The 14,954-nt window shown below is 35.5% G+C and overlaps 1 protein-coding gene across 1 annotated transcript in view; it reads right to left on the bottom strand.

The window, feature by feature from the left end:
• tfa (transferrin-a) overlaps window positions 1-14,954 on the bottom strand; it is an 86,599-nt gene that overhangs the window by 49,911 nt on the left and 21,734 nt on the right. Inside the window, exon 7 of the mRNA XM_028794911.2 lies at window positions 12,177-12,343. Within this exon, the coding sequence (XP_028650744.1) occupies window positions 12,177-12,343 (167 nt within the window). The remainder of the gene's footprint in view (window positions 1-12,176; window positions 12,344-14,954) is intronic.

The following is a 14,954-nucleotide window of genomic DNA, read 5'->3' as shown; positions in this document are numbered from 1 at the left end:
ATATATATATATATATAGTTATGAATGGTTATATATATATGTGAATGTATGTATGTATATATGTATGTCTATATATGTGTATATATATGTAGATATGTATATATATGTGTATATATATGTAGATATATATATATATGTGTATATATGTAGATATGTATATATATATATATATATATATATATATATATATATATATATATATATATGTAGATATATATATATATATATATATGTAGATATGTAAATATGTATATCTATAATAATAAAAGGCAAAGCCCTCACTGACTGACTGACTCACTCACTCACTCACTCACTGACTGACTCACTCATCACTAATTCTCCAACTTCCCGTGTAGGTGGAAGGCTGAAATTTGGCAGGCTCATTCCTTACAGCTTACTTACAAAAGTTAGGCAGGTTTCATTTCGAAATTCAAAGTGTAATGGTCATAACTGGAACATATTTTTTGTCCATACACTGTAATGGAGGAGGCGGAGTCACGTATCGCATCATCACGCCTCCTACGTAATCACGTGAACTAAAAACAAGGAAGAGATTTACAGCACGAGTCACACGCGGGAACGAAGGTAAATGACGTTAATTTTTGACTGTCTTTTAATACTGTGTAAGCATACATATTAACACATGTGCAATTAAACGTGTGCATTTACGGGGTGATTTCTCAGGCTTAAAAGCTCACCTTTTATCAAACGCGGGAAGAAAGGTAACTGACGTTGTTCACTGTCTTTTAATACTGTGTAACCATACATATTAACACATGTGCAATTAAACGTGTGCATTTACGGGGTGATTTCTCAGGCTTAAAAGCTCACCTTTTACTAAAAAGGTAAATGCAAAACTATTTTAAATCAGTTTATTGAAACGCTCCCGTTAAGGATTGCAATAACATATTCGCGAGATAAAAGAACGAAGTAGGGGGAAATGGAGGAACAGCCGCGAACAGCTAAGAGCAAAAAATTAATTAAACAATTGAGAACGGAGCGAGTTAAGCATACAAGCATGTTCATAAGGGAAACAAAGCACGGTGTAAAACGTAAGTTTAAATTAAGTTTATAGAAACGCTCCCGCTGCGGATTGCAATAACATATTCGCGAGATAAAAGTTTAATGAGAAGACACGAGGTATAAACGAACCACACGCCGTGGCGCAACGTTAGGGGCAACAGTTTCAACCATTCTATGATCTGCTTCTCGCAACTGAAAGACGGCACATGGCGGATGTTAGCCGACTTGCTGACCGCAACGTTAGGGGCTTCAACCATGGCGCTGACGCCACATCTCAGTGCCAACACTTTGCAGACTGTACGTAAAAGACACGCCCTCCTCACTGGACAGTTAAAAAGACCAATCAAACTAACGATGACATCAAGTATTACCCAATCAAAAGTAGGAAAGGAGGCATCTTCATAAAATGCGTGTGGGATGATTTGCATGACACGCTGCTTTAAAAAAAAAATGATAAAAAAAATACGGGATAAATCCCGTCCAGTATTGATTCAAAACGGGACGCGCAATTTAATTCTCAAACGCGGCACGATTCCGTATTTTAAAGGACGGGTGGCAACCCTACAGTGCCAGGTAACCACCCATACAATCAGATTGTGATTCAGACTAGGAATGCAATGAATGTAATTACCCCGATCTACATACAAGGCGAAAGTCTTGCAACATTCAAAGATGATGGATTGGGATAATTAGTACTTATTAAGTACACCATGGAACATAAAAGAGCTTATGAAGCCTTGAACCGAAAAAAGCAAGATCTCAGAGATCGTAAAAAAAAAAAAGGAGGTAATGTCGTTTTACTCGCTGTACATTTTAGTCAAACATTACCAGTTATTCCACGACGGAGACCAGCAGATGAACTCAACGCGTGTTTAAAATCCATGCTTCTCCCACGGTCGGTTATATGTCGCGTGTTCTCGGGTAGGTACACCAAAAAATGTATACATTTAAGCATGTAATGGGCAAACAAAAAATGAGGTATACCCGAAGGCACTGCAGTAGTACTCAATGTAACTTTACTTCTTAAATGTTAATGTTTTACTGTTTAATAATTTATACGCTTCTTATATATTGTTCAAATTCTTTTATCAAAATACCAGTGACAGCGCAATGCACGATAACATGGAGTGAATACACCATTCACATCTGCCCACGGCCGCCCTGGTGTGCGCAGATAGGAGTTGATTATAAAATAAAATAAACATAACAAGAGTAATACAATCATCACCCATAAAGCGAATAGCAGACGTGACGTATTATATGTGTACCAGATTTCAAGTCAATAGGTTAAACGGTTTACAAGCTACAGGTGATTTAAAATCCTGGACAGACCAACGAAAAGCCACGGTAGCAAATTATAGAAGAAGATTTTACTGTTTAATAATTTATATTTATATGAAATGTGCTTCTTATATATTACTTCATATTCTCATATGATAATGATGTTAATGTTGTTTATATTGATTTCTATGTTATTGTAAGTGCATCTATGTGTGTATATGTATGTATGTATGTGTATATATATATATCTATCTATATATATATATATATATATATAAAAAATATATATATAAAAAATATATGTGTATATGTATATATAATATATCTGTATATGTGTGTATATGTGTGTGTATATGTGTATATGTATATATATATGACAGCAACACTCATAACAATGACAACACAATTACATTGACAATCATGTTACGTTATTTTTAAAATGTTTCCTTTACTTTTTCATAACCTCTTTAACACACTACTTCTCCGCTGCGAAGCGCGGGTATTTTGCTAGTGTATATATATGTGTCTGAATGTGTATATATATATATATATATATGTGTGAATGTATGTATGTATGTATATGTATGTATGTGTATATGTATGTATGTATATGTATATATATATATATATATATATATATATATATACACGAGCTGTATATACCCGGCGTTGCCCGGGGCAGAAGTAACCTAATCGGTCAAACACTTACATATATACCAAAGTAAACCTAATCGGTCAAACAGTTACATATATAAAAAAACCGAACCTAATCGGACAAACAGCTTCATATATACAGAAGCGAACCTAATCGGACAAACAGCTAATCTATATACATAAGCAAACCTAATTGGTCAAACAGTTACATAAATACAAAAGCAAATCTAATCGATCAAACAGCTTCATATATACAGAAGCGAACCTAATTGGTCAAACAGTTATGCATGTGCAGAATGATTTTACAAACATTATGCGTTTTAACAATCATTAAAAAGAAAAGATTGAGGAACTGTTCTTCTATATGTGATGAAGCCACTAATAAGACAGATTTTTTTCAGGACCCAGCTGTTTCATAACTAAACTACTGCCACCCCAAAGTAATGCCTAATAGTGGTTTTTTGGGGTAGCTGTGGAATAAAAAGGGTGTTTTTTAGTCAGTAAGAATCTGACACTACCCTTCAGTACGGGCTGAAGGGTGCCTATGTAAGGTTTTACATCCTTCCCGTATGGAAAAAAAAACATACTAAACTTTTTTTTCATCATTACAGATAATCTCAGTCAAATCGAAGTACGCATTCTCAATTTATTTTTATCTAATTTTTACTTTTTCACAAAGCCATCCCATGCCAATTTGTATGAATAAACTTTTGCTAGAGAGTTAGCAAAAGTTTATTCATGCACATATTTTAATACGGATAATCTATCTCTAATCAAGGTTCTCATTTTCATTGTAATTTAAAATAATAATAGATACTCATTTTTTTCTTCTGTTTTAGAAAAACCAATCTATGCCACCTACGTCTTCGTCAAGTCAGCTTCATCCAGCTTCATCACATATAGAAGAAGAGTTCCTCAATCTTTTCTTTTTAATGATTGTTAACACGCATAATCTTTGTAAAATTATTCTGCACATGCATAACTGTTTGACCAATTAGGTTCGCTTCTGTATATATGAAGCTGTTTCATCGATTAGGTTTGCTTTTGTATTTATGTAACTGTTTGACCAATTAGGTTTGCTTATGTATATAGATTAGCTGTTTGTCCGATTAGGTTCGCTTCTGTATATATGAAGCTGTTTATCCGATTAGGTTCGCTTTTTTTATATATGTAACTGTTTGACCGATTAGGTTTACTTTGGTATATATGTAAGTGTTTGACCGATTAGGTTACTTCTGCCCCGGGCAACGCCGGGTATATACAGCTCGTTTCATATAAATATAAATTATTAAACAGTAAAATCTTCTTCTGTAATTTGCTACCGTGGCAATTTGTGTGTCTGTCCAGGATTTTAAATGACCTGTAGCTCGCAAACCGTTGCACCTATACACTTGAAATGTGGTACACATATAGTACGTCACGTCTACTATCCGCTTTATGGGTGATGATTGTTTTAGTCTTTTTATCTTTATTTTATTTTATTGTACAATCAAGTCCTATCTGCGCACAGCAGGGCAGCCGTGGGCGGATGCGTATGGTGTATATAAAAAATATATATATAAAAAATATATGTGTATATGTATATATAATATATCTGTATATGTGTGTATATGTGTGTGTATATGTGTATATGTATATATATATGACAGCAACACTCATAACAATGACAACACAATTACATTGACAATCATGTTACGTTATTTTTAAAATGTTTCCTTTACTTTTTCATAACCTCTTTAACACACTACTTCTCCGCTGCGAAGCGCGGGTATTTTGCTAGTGTATATATATGTGTCTGAATGTGTATATATATATATATATATATATTTGTGAATGAATGTATGTATGTATATGTATGTATGTGTATATGTATATATGTATGTATGTGTGTATATGTATATATGTATGTATGTGTGTATATATATATGTATGTATATGTATGTATGTGTATATGTATATATGCATTTGTGTGTGTATGTATGTGTGTATATGTATGTGTATATATATTTTGATATGTGTATATATTTATGTATATATATGTGGATGTGTATATGTATATATATGTATATGTATATATATGTTTACATAACCTTTTTAACACACTACTTCTCCGCTGCGAAGCGCGGGTATTTTGCTATATATATATATGTGAATGTATGTATGTATATATGTATGTAGATATGTATATATATATATATGTGTATATATATGTAGATATGTATATATATGCATATATGTATATATATATGTAGATATGTAAATATGTATATGTATATATATGTGTCTGTATGTGTATATATATATGTGTGTATGTATGTATGTATGTGTGTATCTATACATATTAATAAAAGGCAAAGCCCTCACTGACTCACTGACTGACTGACTGACTGACTGACTGACTGACTGACTGACTCATCACTAATTCTCGAACTTCCCGTGTAGGTGGAAGGCTGAAATTTGGCAGGCTCATTCCTTACAGCTTACTTACAAAAGTTAGGCAGGTTTCATTTCGAAATTCTACGCGTAATGGTCATAACTGGAACATGTTTTTTGTCCATATACTCTAATGGAGGAGGCGGAGTCACGTATCGCGTCATCACGCCTCCTACGTAATCACTTGAACTAAAAACAAGGAAAAGATTTACAGCACGAGTCAAACGCGGGAGCGAAGGTAAAAAACGTTAATTTTTGAGTGTCTTTTAATACTGTGTAAGCATACATATTAACACATGTGCAATTAAACGTGTGCATTTACGGGGTGATTTCTCAGGCTTAAAAGCTCGCCTTTTACTAAAAAGGTAAATGCAAAACTATTTTCAATCATTCTATGATCTGCTTCTCACAACTGAAGGCACCGTGGCTGATGTTACGTCACTTGCTGGCCAACCATAAGCGTTACCTGGTAGGTAACCAGCCACTCACTTCACTCCCTTACGGGAACCGAACCTCTGAGGTTTTCTTTTGTTCTTAATTAAAATTTAAAAGCAATACTTCACCGCTGCTAAGCCCCTCTAGCGCTGACGCCTGAGGTTCGATTACCGTAAGCAAGTGCAGTGAGTGTGTACGCCTGATGAGCCAAGAATAAGGGGGAAAGATGTGTCGCGTACTCTTTGCATTATTTGACAGTAAAATATATTTCAACCATTCTATGATCTGCTTCTTACAACTGAAGGCACCGTGGCTGATGTTACCTCACTTGCTGGCCAACCATAAGCGTTACCTGGTAGGTAACCAGCCACTCACTTCACTACCTTACGGGAATCGAACCTCGGACGTCAGCGCTACAGGCAAAGCCCCTAAAATTGCGCCACGGCGTGTGGTTCGTTTATTTGACAACATGTAGATCGGGGTAATTACATTCCGCGCCACAGCGTGTGGTTCGTTTATTTGACAACATGTAGATCGGGGTAATTACATTCCGCGCCACAGCGTGTGGTTCGTTTATTTGACAACATGTAGATAGGGGTAATTACATTCACGGCATTCGTAGTCTGATTCACAATCTGATTGTATGGGTGGTTACCTACCAGGTAACGCTTATAGTTGGCCACCAAGTCAGGTCGAAGTGATCACTCGAGTGAAGGCAGCTTCACAAAAAAACAGATCCTTAACAAACTGTTATTAGTATATTTTCCCTCAATTTAAAAAGGTTTTCTTTTCTTCATAAAAATTTAAAAGCGGTACTTCGCCGGTGCGAAGCGCGTGGATTTGACCGACTGACACATACAGACATATTCATGAGTGCAGGTACTTCGGAAAGAAAGCACCGTGTAAACTTAAAGTTTAAATTAAGTTCATAAACCTACAAAAGGTTGCCATTATTTGAGGCAAGATTGCTTTTCTTCTGTACAACTATACGTTGCATTCTCAAGAGTGTGCTTGCACGGCTTCGGATATAGATATATATATATATATATATATATGTATGTATGTCTATATATAAATATGTAAGCTTATAAGTACTGCCTTACTTCTCTTTAAGAAAGGAAGATGTAATGATACTTGATTTAAACGATTCCATGTCTTCCTGGGTTTGCTTAGCTTATTGTCAATATCTTTACACCTTTTTTTAAGACTTATTGACTGAAACAGGGTTTCACGAAAAAAGTTAGGGCTTTGCTACAGGATACACCCTCCACAAGTTAAGCAAGTAAAAATAAAATATATATTTCTGTTTTATTTAAACCTTTTAAGTTCGTATGCATAGCCCCATTTGGCTGTTTATTTATTTTTTTTCTTTCTTCAGTAACATTTAATCTCCTTAAAGAAAAAGAACATATCCATTTTACTTTTTTTGTATCTCTTTAGTAATATTTTAGTGTACAGTGAAAGGATAACCAGTATTTAAACCTTTTATGTTACTTTATAAATTTATTTTACACAATGTTGAAAAATTAATAAGAAAGCTACATATTTTGGCAGCTGCTGCTTTAATTTTCAATGAAATGAAAAAAGCTCTCCAAGAGAAAACGTCAATGAAGAAGAAACAGTTTGCACTATCGAAAAATGAGAAACCCTCATTTATAAAAGTTTGCTGCAGATGACTTAACTGAAAATAAATGAATAGTTCCTATGTGTATAATACATATTTATCTATTTTACTTATGCCTTTATTCCAGCAACTTGCAACATCTGAGGTACAATTTGTTATATTACTTTTGTTTTTTGCAGCACAGGCAGGTGAAGTGACTTCCTCAGGGTCACACAGTGGTGTCAGTACCAGGATTTGAACTGACAAGCTCCGGGTTTACTGAAATATTACTGAAGAAAGAAAAAAAATGAAAACGGGCAAATAGGGCTATGCATACAGATGTCCATCCATCCATTATCCAACCTGCTATATCCTAAATACAGGAGCCAATAAGTAGATATGTATATATACAGTATATACAGTATATATATATATATATATATATATATATATATATATATATATATATATGTGAATGTATGTATGTATATATGAATGTCTATATTTATATCTATATATATATATATGTAGATATGTAAATTTGTATATGTATATATATATGTATATGTGGATGTGTATATGTATATATATGTATATGTAGATATGTGTATATGTAGATATGTATATGTTTATGTATATATATATAGTTGCATAACCTCTTTAACACACTACTTCTCTGCTGCGAAGCGCGGGTATTTTGCTATATGTAGATATCTGTATATGTAGATATGTATATATATGAATATATGTATATATATATGACAGCAACACTCATAACAATGACAACACAATTACATATATATATATGTAGATATGTATATATATATGTGTCAATCTATCTATGTATGTATGTCTAGATATATATATATATATATATGTAGATATGTATATATATGTGTATATATATGTAGATGTGTATATATGTAGATATGTAAATATTTATGTATATATATATGTGTCTGTGTGTGTATGTATATATATATATATATATGTATATATATATATGTGTGTGTGTGTATGTAAATGTGTGTGTTTATGTATGTGTGTATATATATGTTGATATGTGTATATATATATATATATGTATATATATGTGGATGTGTATATGTATATATATATGTAGATATGTGTATATGTAGATATGTATATATATGTATATTTATATATATATGTTTATGTGTGTGTGTGTATATTATATATATAAAAGACAGCAAACACTCATAACAATGACAACACAATTACATTGACAATCATGTTACGTTATTTTTAAAATGTTTCCTTTTTTTTTTCATAACCTCTTTAACACACTACTTCTCCGCTGCGAAGCACGGGTATTTTGCTATATATATATATATGTGCATATGTATATATATATATGTGTATATATATGTAGATATGTATATATTTATATGTATATATATGTACATATGTATATATATGTAGATGTGTAAATTTGTATATGTATATATATGTATATGTGGATGTGTATATGTATGTATAGATATGTATATGTAGATATGTGTATATGTAGATATGTATATATATGTATATATATATATATATGTTTATGTCACCTCTTTAACACACTACTTCTCCGCTGCGAAGCGCGGGTATTTTGCTAGTATATATATATATATGTATGTGTATGTGTGTATGTGTATATGTATATATGTGTATGTGTGTGTGTATGTTTGTGTGTATATGTATGTGTATATATATATGTTGATATGTGTATATATATATATATATGTATATATATGTGGATGTGGGGCGGCACGGTGGCGCAGTGGTAGCGCTGCTGCCTCGCAGTTAGGAGACCCTGCGTGGAGTTTGCATGTTCTCCCCGTGTCTGCGTGGGTTTCCTCCGGGCGCTCCGGTTTCCTCCCACAGTCCAAAGACATGCAGGTTAGGTGGATTGGCGATTCTGAATTGGCCCTAGTGTGTGCTTGGTGTATGGGTGTGTTTGTGTGTGTCCTGCGGTGGGTTGGCACCGTGCCCGGGATTGGTTCCCTGCCTTGTGCCCTGTGTTGGCTGGGATTGGCTCCAGCAGACCCCCGTGACCCTGTGTTCGGATTCAGCAGGTTGGAAAATGGATGGATGGATGTGGATATGTATATATATATATATATGTATATATATGTATATGTAGATATGTGTACTGTATATGTAGATATGTATATATATATATATGTATATATGTATATGTATATATATGTTTACATAACCTCTTTAACACACTACTTCTCCACTGCGAAGCGCGGGTATTTTGCTAGTTTTTAATAATACTAAAAGGGCAAGTTTACATGGGGATATTATAATCATTGGGACTTTAACTACCCGAGTATAAATTGGGATAACCTTGCAAATGGCAAAGTAGAACAGTTTTAAAAGTAATCAGTGACTGTTTTTTAACTCAGTATGTTAAAGTGGGCGGCTCGGTGGCACAGAGGGTAGCGCTGCTGCCTCGCAGTAAGGAGACCTGGGTTCGCTTCCCGGGTCCTCCCTGCGTGGAGTTTGTATGTTCTCCCTGTGTCTGCGTGGGTTTCCTCCGGGTGCTCCGGTTTCCTCCCACAGTCCAAAGACATGCAGGTTAGGTGGATTGGCGATTCTAAATTGGCCCTAGTGTATGCTGGGTGTGTGTGTGTGTGTGTGTGTGTGTCCTGCGGTGGGTTGGCACCCTGCCCGGGATTGGCTGCCTTGTGCCCTGTGTTGGCTGGGATTGGCTCCAGCAGACCCCCGTGACCCTGTGTTCGGATTCAGCGGGTTGGAAAATGGATTGATGGCAACAAAAGGATATGTTCAAAGCAGAGCATATGATATTATTTATCTTGAACTTCAGAAAGCATTTGATAAGGTGTCACATGAATGGTTGGGCATCAAACCAAAAGTAGTGGGAGTTCAGGTTGATGTTTGTAGATTGGTGCAAAATTGGCTAGACACAGGAAGATCAGGTTATGGTGTGAGGAATTCTATCAGAGTAGGCTGATGTTAAGAGTGATGTTCCACAGTGTTCAGTGCTAGGGTCACTGCTATTTCTAATATATATAAATGATTTAGAAAGGAATATAAGTAACAAGCCGGTTAAGACTGCAGATGATACCAAGTTAGGTGGATTGGCAGTTAATCTAGAATCAATTGAATCATTACAGAGGGACCTTGACAGTATACAGGCCTGAAAGGATTTGTGGAAGATGAAATTTAATGTAAGTAAATGTAAAGTATTACATGTAGGAAGTAAAAATCTTAGGTTTAAATACTTAATGGAAGGTCTGACTATCAAAAGTACGCCTTACGAGAAGGATTTAGGAGTCGACACTATCAACTTCTACACAGTATTCAGAAGCCATTAAGCAGGCTAAAAGAATGTTAGGTTATAGAGCACAATGTGTAGAGTACAAGTCCAAGGAGGTTATGATTAAGCTTTATAACCCACTGGTGTGGCCTCACCTGGAGTACTGTGTACAGTTTTGATCTCCAGGCTACACAAAGGACATAGCACTGGAAAAAGTCTAGAGAAGAGTGACTAGGCTGATTCCAGGGCTACAGAGAATGAATTAGAAGGAACAATTAAAAGAACTGAGCGTGTTCAGTTGAAGCAAAAGAAGATTAAGAGGAGACGGGATTGAAGTGTTTAAAATTATGAAGGGAATTAGCCCAGTTAATTGAGACTATTATTTTAAATTTAGTTCATCAAGAACACAGGGATACAGATGGAAACTTGTTAAGGGTAAATTTTGCACAAACATAAGGAAGTTTTTCTTTACACACAGAACCATAGACACATGAAGTATTTTACCAAGTAGGGTGGTAAACCTCAGGAATTTAGGGAGTTTCAAAACTGGACTTAATATTATTTTGGAAGAATTAAGTGGATAGCACTGGCAAGCTTAGGCAGAATGGCCTGTTCTTGTGTACATTGATCTAATGTTATAATATACACTTACTGGCACTGTGCAAAAAAGTAATAAAAGAGTTGATTCTTGGCTATATAGCTAACTTCTGAAATGTTATTGGCCTGGCACTTTTGTGTTGAAAAAAAAAACAATATGGTAGCTAGCAGCTCTATATATTACAAAGTTGCCTTATTCAATCCAAATTACCACCAAATTTTTTTTTTGTTTTCTTGGCTGAACAAAATGCACACAATGCGCATTTAATTAGACTTCTGAGGTTCTTGCAAAAATAAGTTAATGTTCTTTTCACAGTTTAGACTGGAACCTTTTTTCTACATTAGATCATTTTCACAGCTAATTTGCACTACAATCATATTAGAAATACTGTTTTAATAAACAATATATATTTATTTTAGCACTAGAATACAAGTATTCTGGAGTTAGATATGTGTGGTTTGCAATTTTATTTCAGGTTCATTATTGCTAAAGGGAAATCTCACAACTGAAGTATTTGGGTCAAAAGTGCACAGTAACCAATGAATGCAGGTAAAACAACTTCATATTCTTCTTCCAAGTATGTTTAATCATCTTAGTATCAATCACAATATACCCTTCAGCATTCACCAAGTAATTCACACCTGCCACATTCTCACTTTTGTCATCTGTTTCAAGACTGTTACCTTCTTATTTTGAAATGTATTGAACTAATAACAAAGCCAATCCAATTACAATCAAATTCCAGTTATTACATTGCATTTACTACATATACTATACAATACTAAGTCTGAATATTATTTGCAAGTCTAGTTTTTCTGTAAGAGCAGCCAAAAAATAAACCTTTTTACAGTACCCACCTGTCCGGCTTCTTCAAGGTATTTCCAAATTTGAACAGCTAAGTCTGTATCTTTCCTTGTCACAACAGCATGTGCAGGGACTCTGGCTAAGAAACAGGACTTATATTCATTAATTGGTTTCCTGGTTCCATCTTCACACAGCAATTCATATTCATCCTTGTCAGCTCCTATTAGTAGAAATAAAACAGAAAAAATATTGGAAACCAAAATATATTTAAAGTAATTTTTAGAAAGCTTAGAATGTACAATGTTAATACATCTTTTGAAAGAGGAGCTTGTGATATTCCAAGTTGTCATCATGCTCCCTGATTACTTCCAGGAGCCTCTTGAACCCAGAGCCGAGGATGAACCAGGCAAATGAGGACAAACATAGTCAGCAAGGGGTTGGTGCAAAGTGGTTAAGTACTTTCATTTTAAATTGACAAATGAACAGTGTTAAAAAGTGCAGTGCATTCCAAATACTCATATAAATAGTCCAATAAAATGGAAGGTGGAAGTTCAAATCAATAACTAACCAATTAAAAAAAAAGCACACAGGTGTAGTCATCCAAAAATTCTAGGTTTGGGTTTCCACAACAAGTCCCCTTCGACATCCATAGGATTCCCCTCTGAACTTCACCACATCTCCCTCGACCAGTCTCTTGGGGTCCAAAGGGAGACATCGCATGACAGGGCTGCTCCTACTCTTCTGCATAGCTCAAAGGTGTGCACATGAATGGAAATCAGCCAAGCGCCCCAATCAACCTCAGAATTGCAAATGCATGGTCATATGTGCACCTGCACCTGTTTGCAGCTAGCACGCTCCGGGACTCCTGGGATCCTCTCCATTAATTTCCTTGATAGTTTTAAACTGGGGATTTTCCAATCAGATTTTTTAAGGCTGATGCCGATCACCGATTTCATGTTACTTGATTGGCTGATTCTGATTTTTTTTCCTTTATCCCTTTAAAAAAACTCTTTACACTAGACTCCTGCATAACCAGATGCAGAGAACCCTTAGATCCCATATTAAAGCGTAATTTATAATTATACTATGGACCACAGATCTTAACTGTTAATTTTTTATTAACAAAATGAAACTCTGTAGGTTTATTGTTCAGTGATGTAAAAATACTAAAATAAATACAATTTCCTTAAAATACATAGTAGTTTTCGCCATTTTCACCATTTCTCTAACAAAAAAATAATTATACAATTATATATATATTGAACCTCGGATGTCAAGCCTGAGGCAGAGCCAAGGCTCGATCCCCACAAAGGGAAGCAAGAGTGCGTACAATATGGCAAAACATGTGTCGTGTACTCTTTGACTTATTTGACAGGTGCTGTATAGCATGTCTATGATCTGCTTCTCACAGCTGAGATGTCATGGCAGATGTTTGCAGACTGGCCAACCAACCACAAGCGTTTCATGGTAGGTAACCACCCAAATAATCAGACTGCGATCAGACCTATACTGTACATACTCACACAACCAATTAATTGGTATTGGCAATTAAATAGGTATAGATTTTAATTATTTTTAATCATTAATTTCACTACAGCTTTTTTACTGTTAAAGTATACATTTACTATATTTATACAGGTGTGTTTTTTCTTCTTCGTTATATCAGCTAGACAGTCATAATTCTTGAGGTGCAATTATAAATAGGGATTACCATTTTAATAATGCGCCAAAACTTATACTGTATGACACACAGCGACAAATAATAAACATAGTTCAAATCTTTAAAAAAACCACAAACGTATCAAATGTTCATTTGTTCTTTATCAAGAAGACCCAAAACAAACATGCTTAACAAGTTTATAAGTAAAATACATATTTTTCTGTTAAGCCAACAACCCTATTATTTACTAGGCAGCAATTTCAAATTCATCTTTATGTCTTGTCGCAGGTGGCTGGGGGGGCGACCCAGCCATTACACCCTGGAGGACCGAAAGGGGGCTTGCACCTTCCCGAGACCACATGGGGGTGACCGCCCTGGTACCTGTGGGGACCACGGGTGCGGAGCTTTGAGGCTCAACCCTGTAGGGGCCCATGGTCACTACCAGGGGGCACCCCAATGCCTTTGGAGCCCTGGACCTCAGCACTTCCACCACACTCGGAAGTTCTGGGGGGAAGAGAAGCGGGGACACCCGGAGTGCTTCTGGGTGCACACTGGGGAGTGCCGGTGGAAGATTGCTGGGAAGCACCTGGAGCACATCCAGGTGATTATAAAAGGGGCCACCTCCCTACGTTCGTTGGCTTGATTGGAGTGGAGAAGGACGGAGCTCAGGAGGAGAGGCAAGGAGGCGGCCTGAAGAGAAGAAAGGCATTCAAGTTGGCCTGGAGTTTGGGGACTTTTGGGGGTTTGTGGTGCACTTAACTGTGAATATGATGTACAATAAACGTGTGTTGGGTGACGTCAACGTGTCCGCCTGTCTGTGTCCAGGCCGGCTTCCACAGTCTGTAATATCTGTCTGTAAGGAACATTGCAACTAAATTGCTGTAAAGCCTAGAAAACCAAAAAATCGTTTTTTGTGATCAGCTAATGTACTGATAAGTCATTTTTAGTGAAAAATTTTGTCAATTTAGATTGTCAGCCGATCAATTGGGAGAATCTCTATTTTAAAAAGTTCAGTCATGTCACCTTTTAATCTCTGTTTTCTTAACAGATCAAATCCTTCAATTTTTTCTCATAGCTCATACCTTGCAGTCTTATTCTCTGGACTTTCTATGTCTTTTTTGTAAAATAGAGACCACAACTATATACAGTACTCCAGATGATGCCTTATTAG

This window comes from Erpetoichthys calabaricus, chromosome 2 (assembly GCF_900747795.2).
Source record: "Erpetoichthys calabaricus chromosome 2, fErpCal1.3, whole genome shotgun sequence".
Taxonomy (NCBI): Eukaryota; Metazoa; Chordata; class Cladistia; order Polypteriformes; family Polypteridae; genus Erpetoichthys; species Erpetoichthys calabaricus.
The sequence above is the reverse complement of the archived record's forward strand: the minus strand, read 5'-3'. Positions and strand labels throughout refer to the sequence as shown.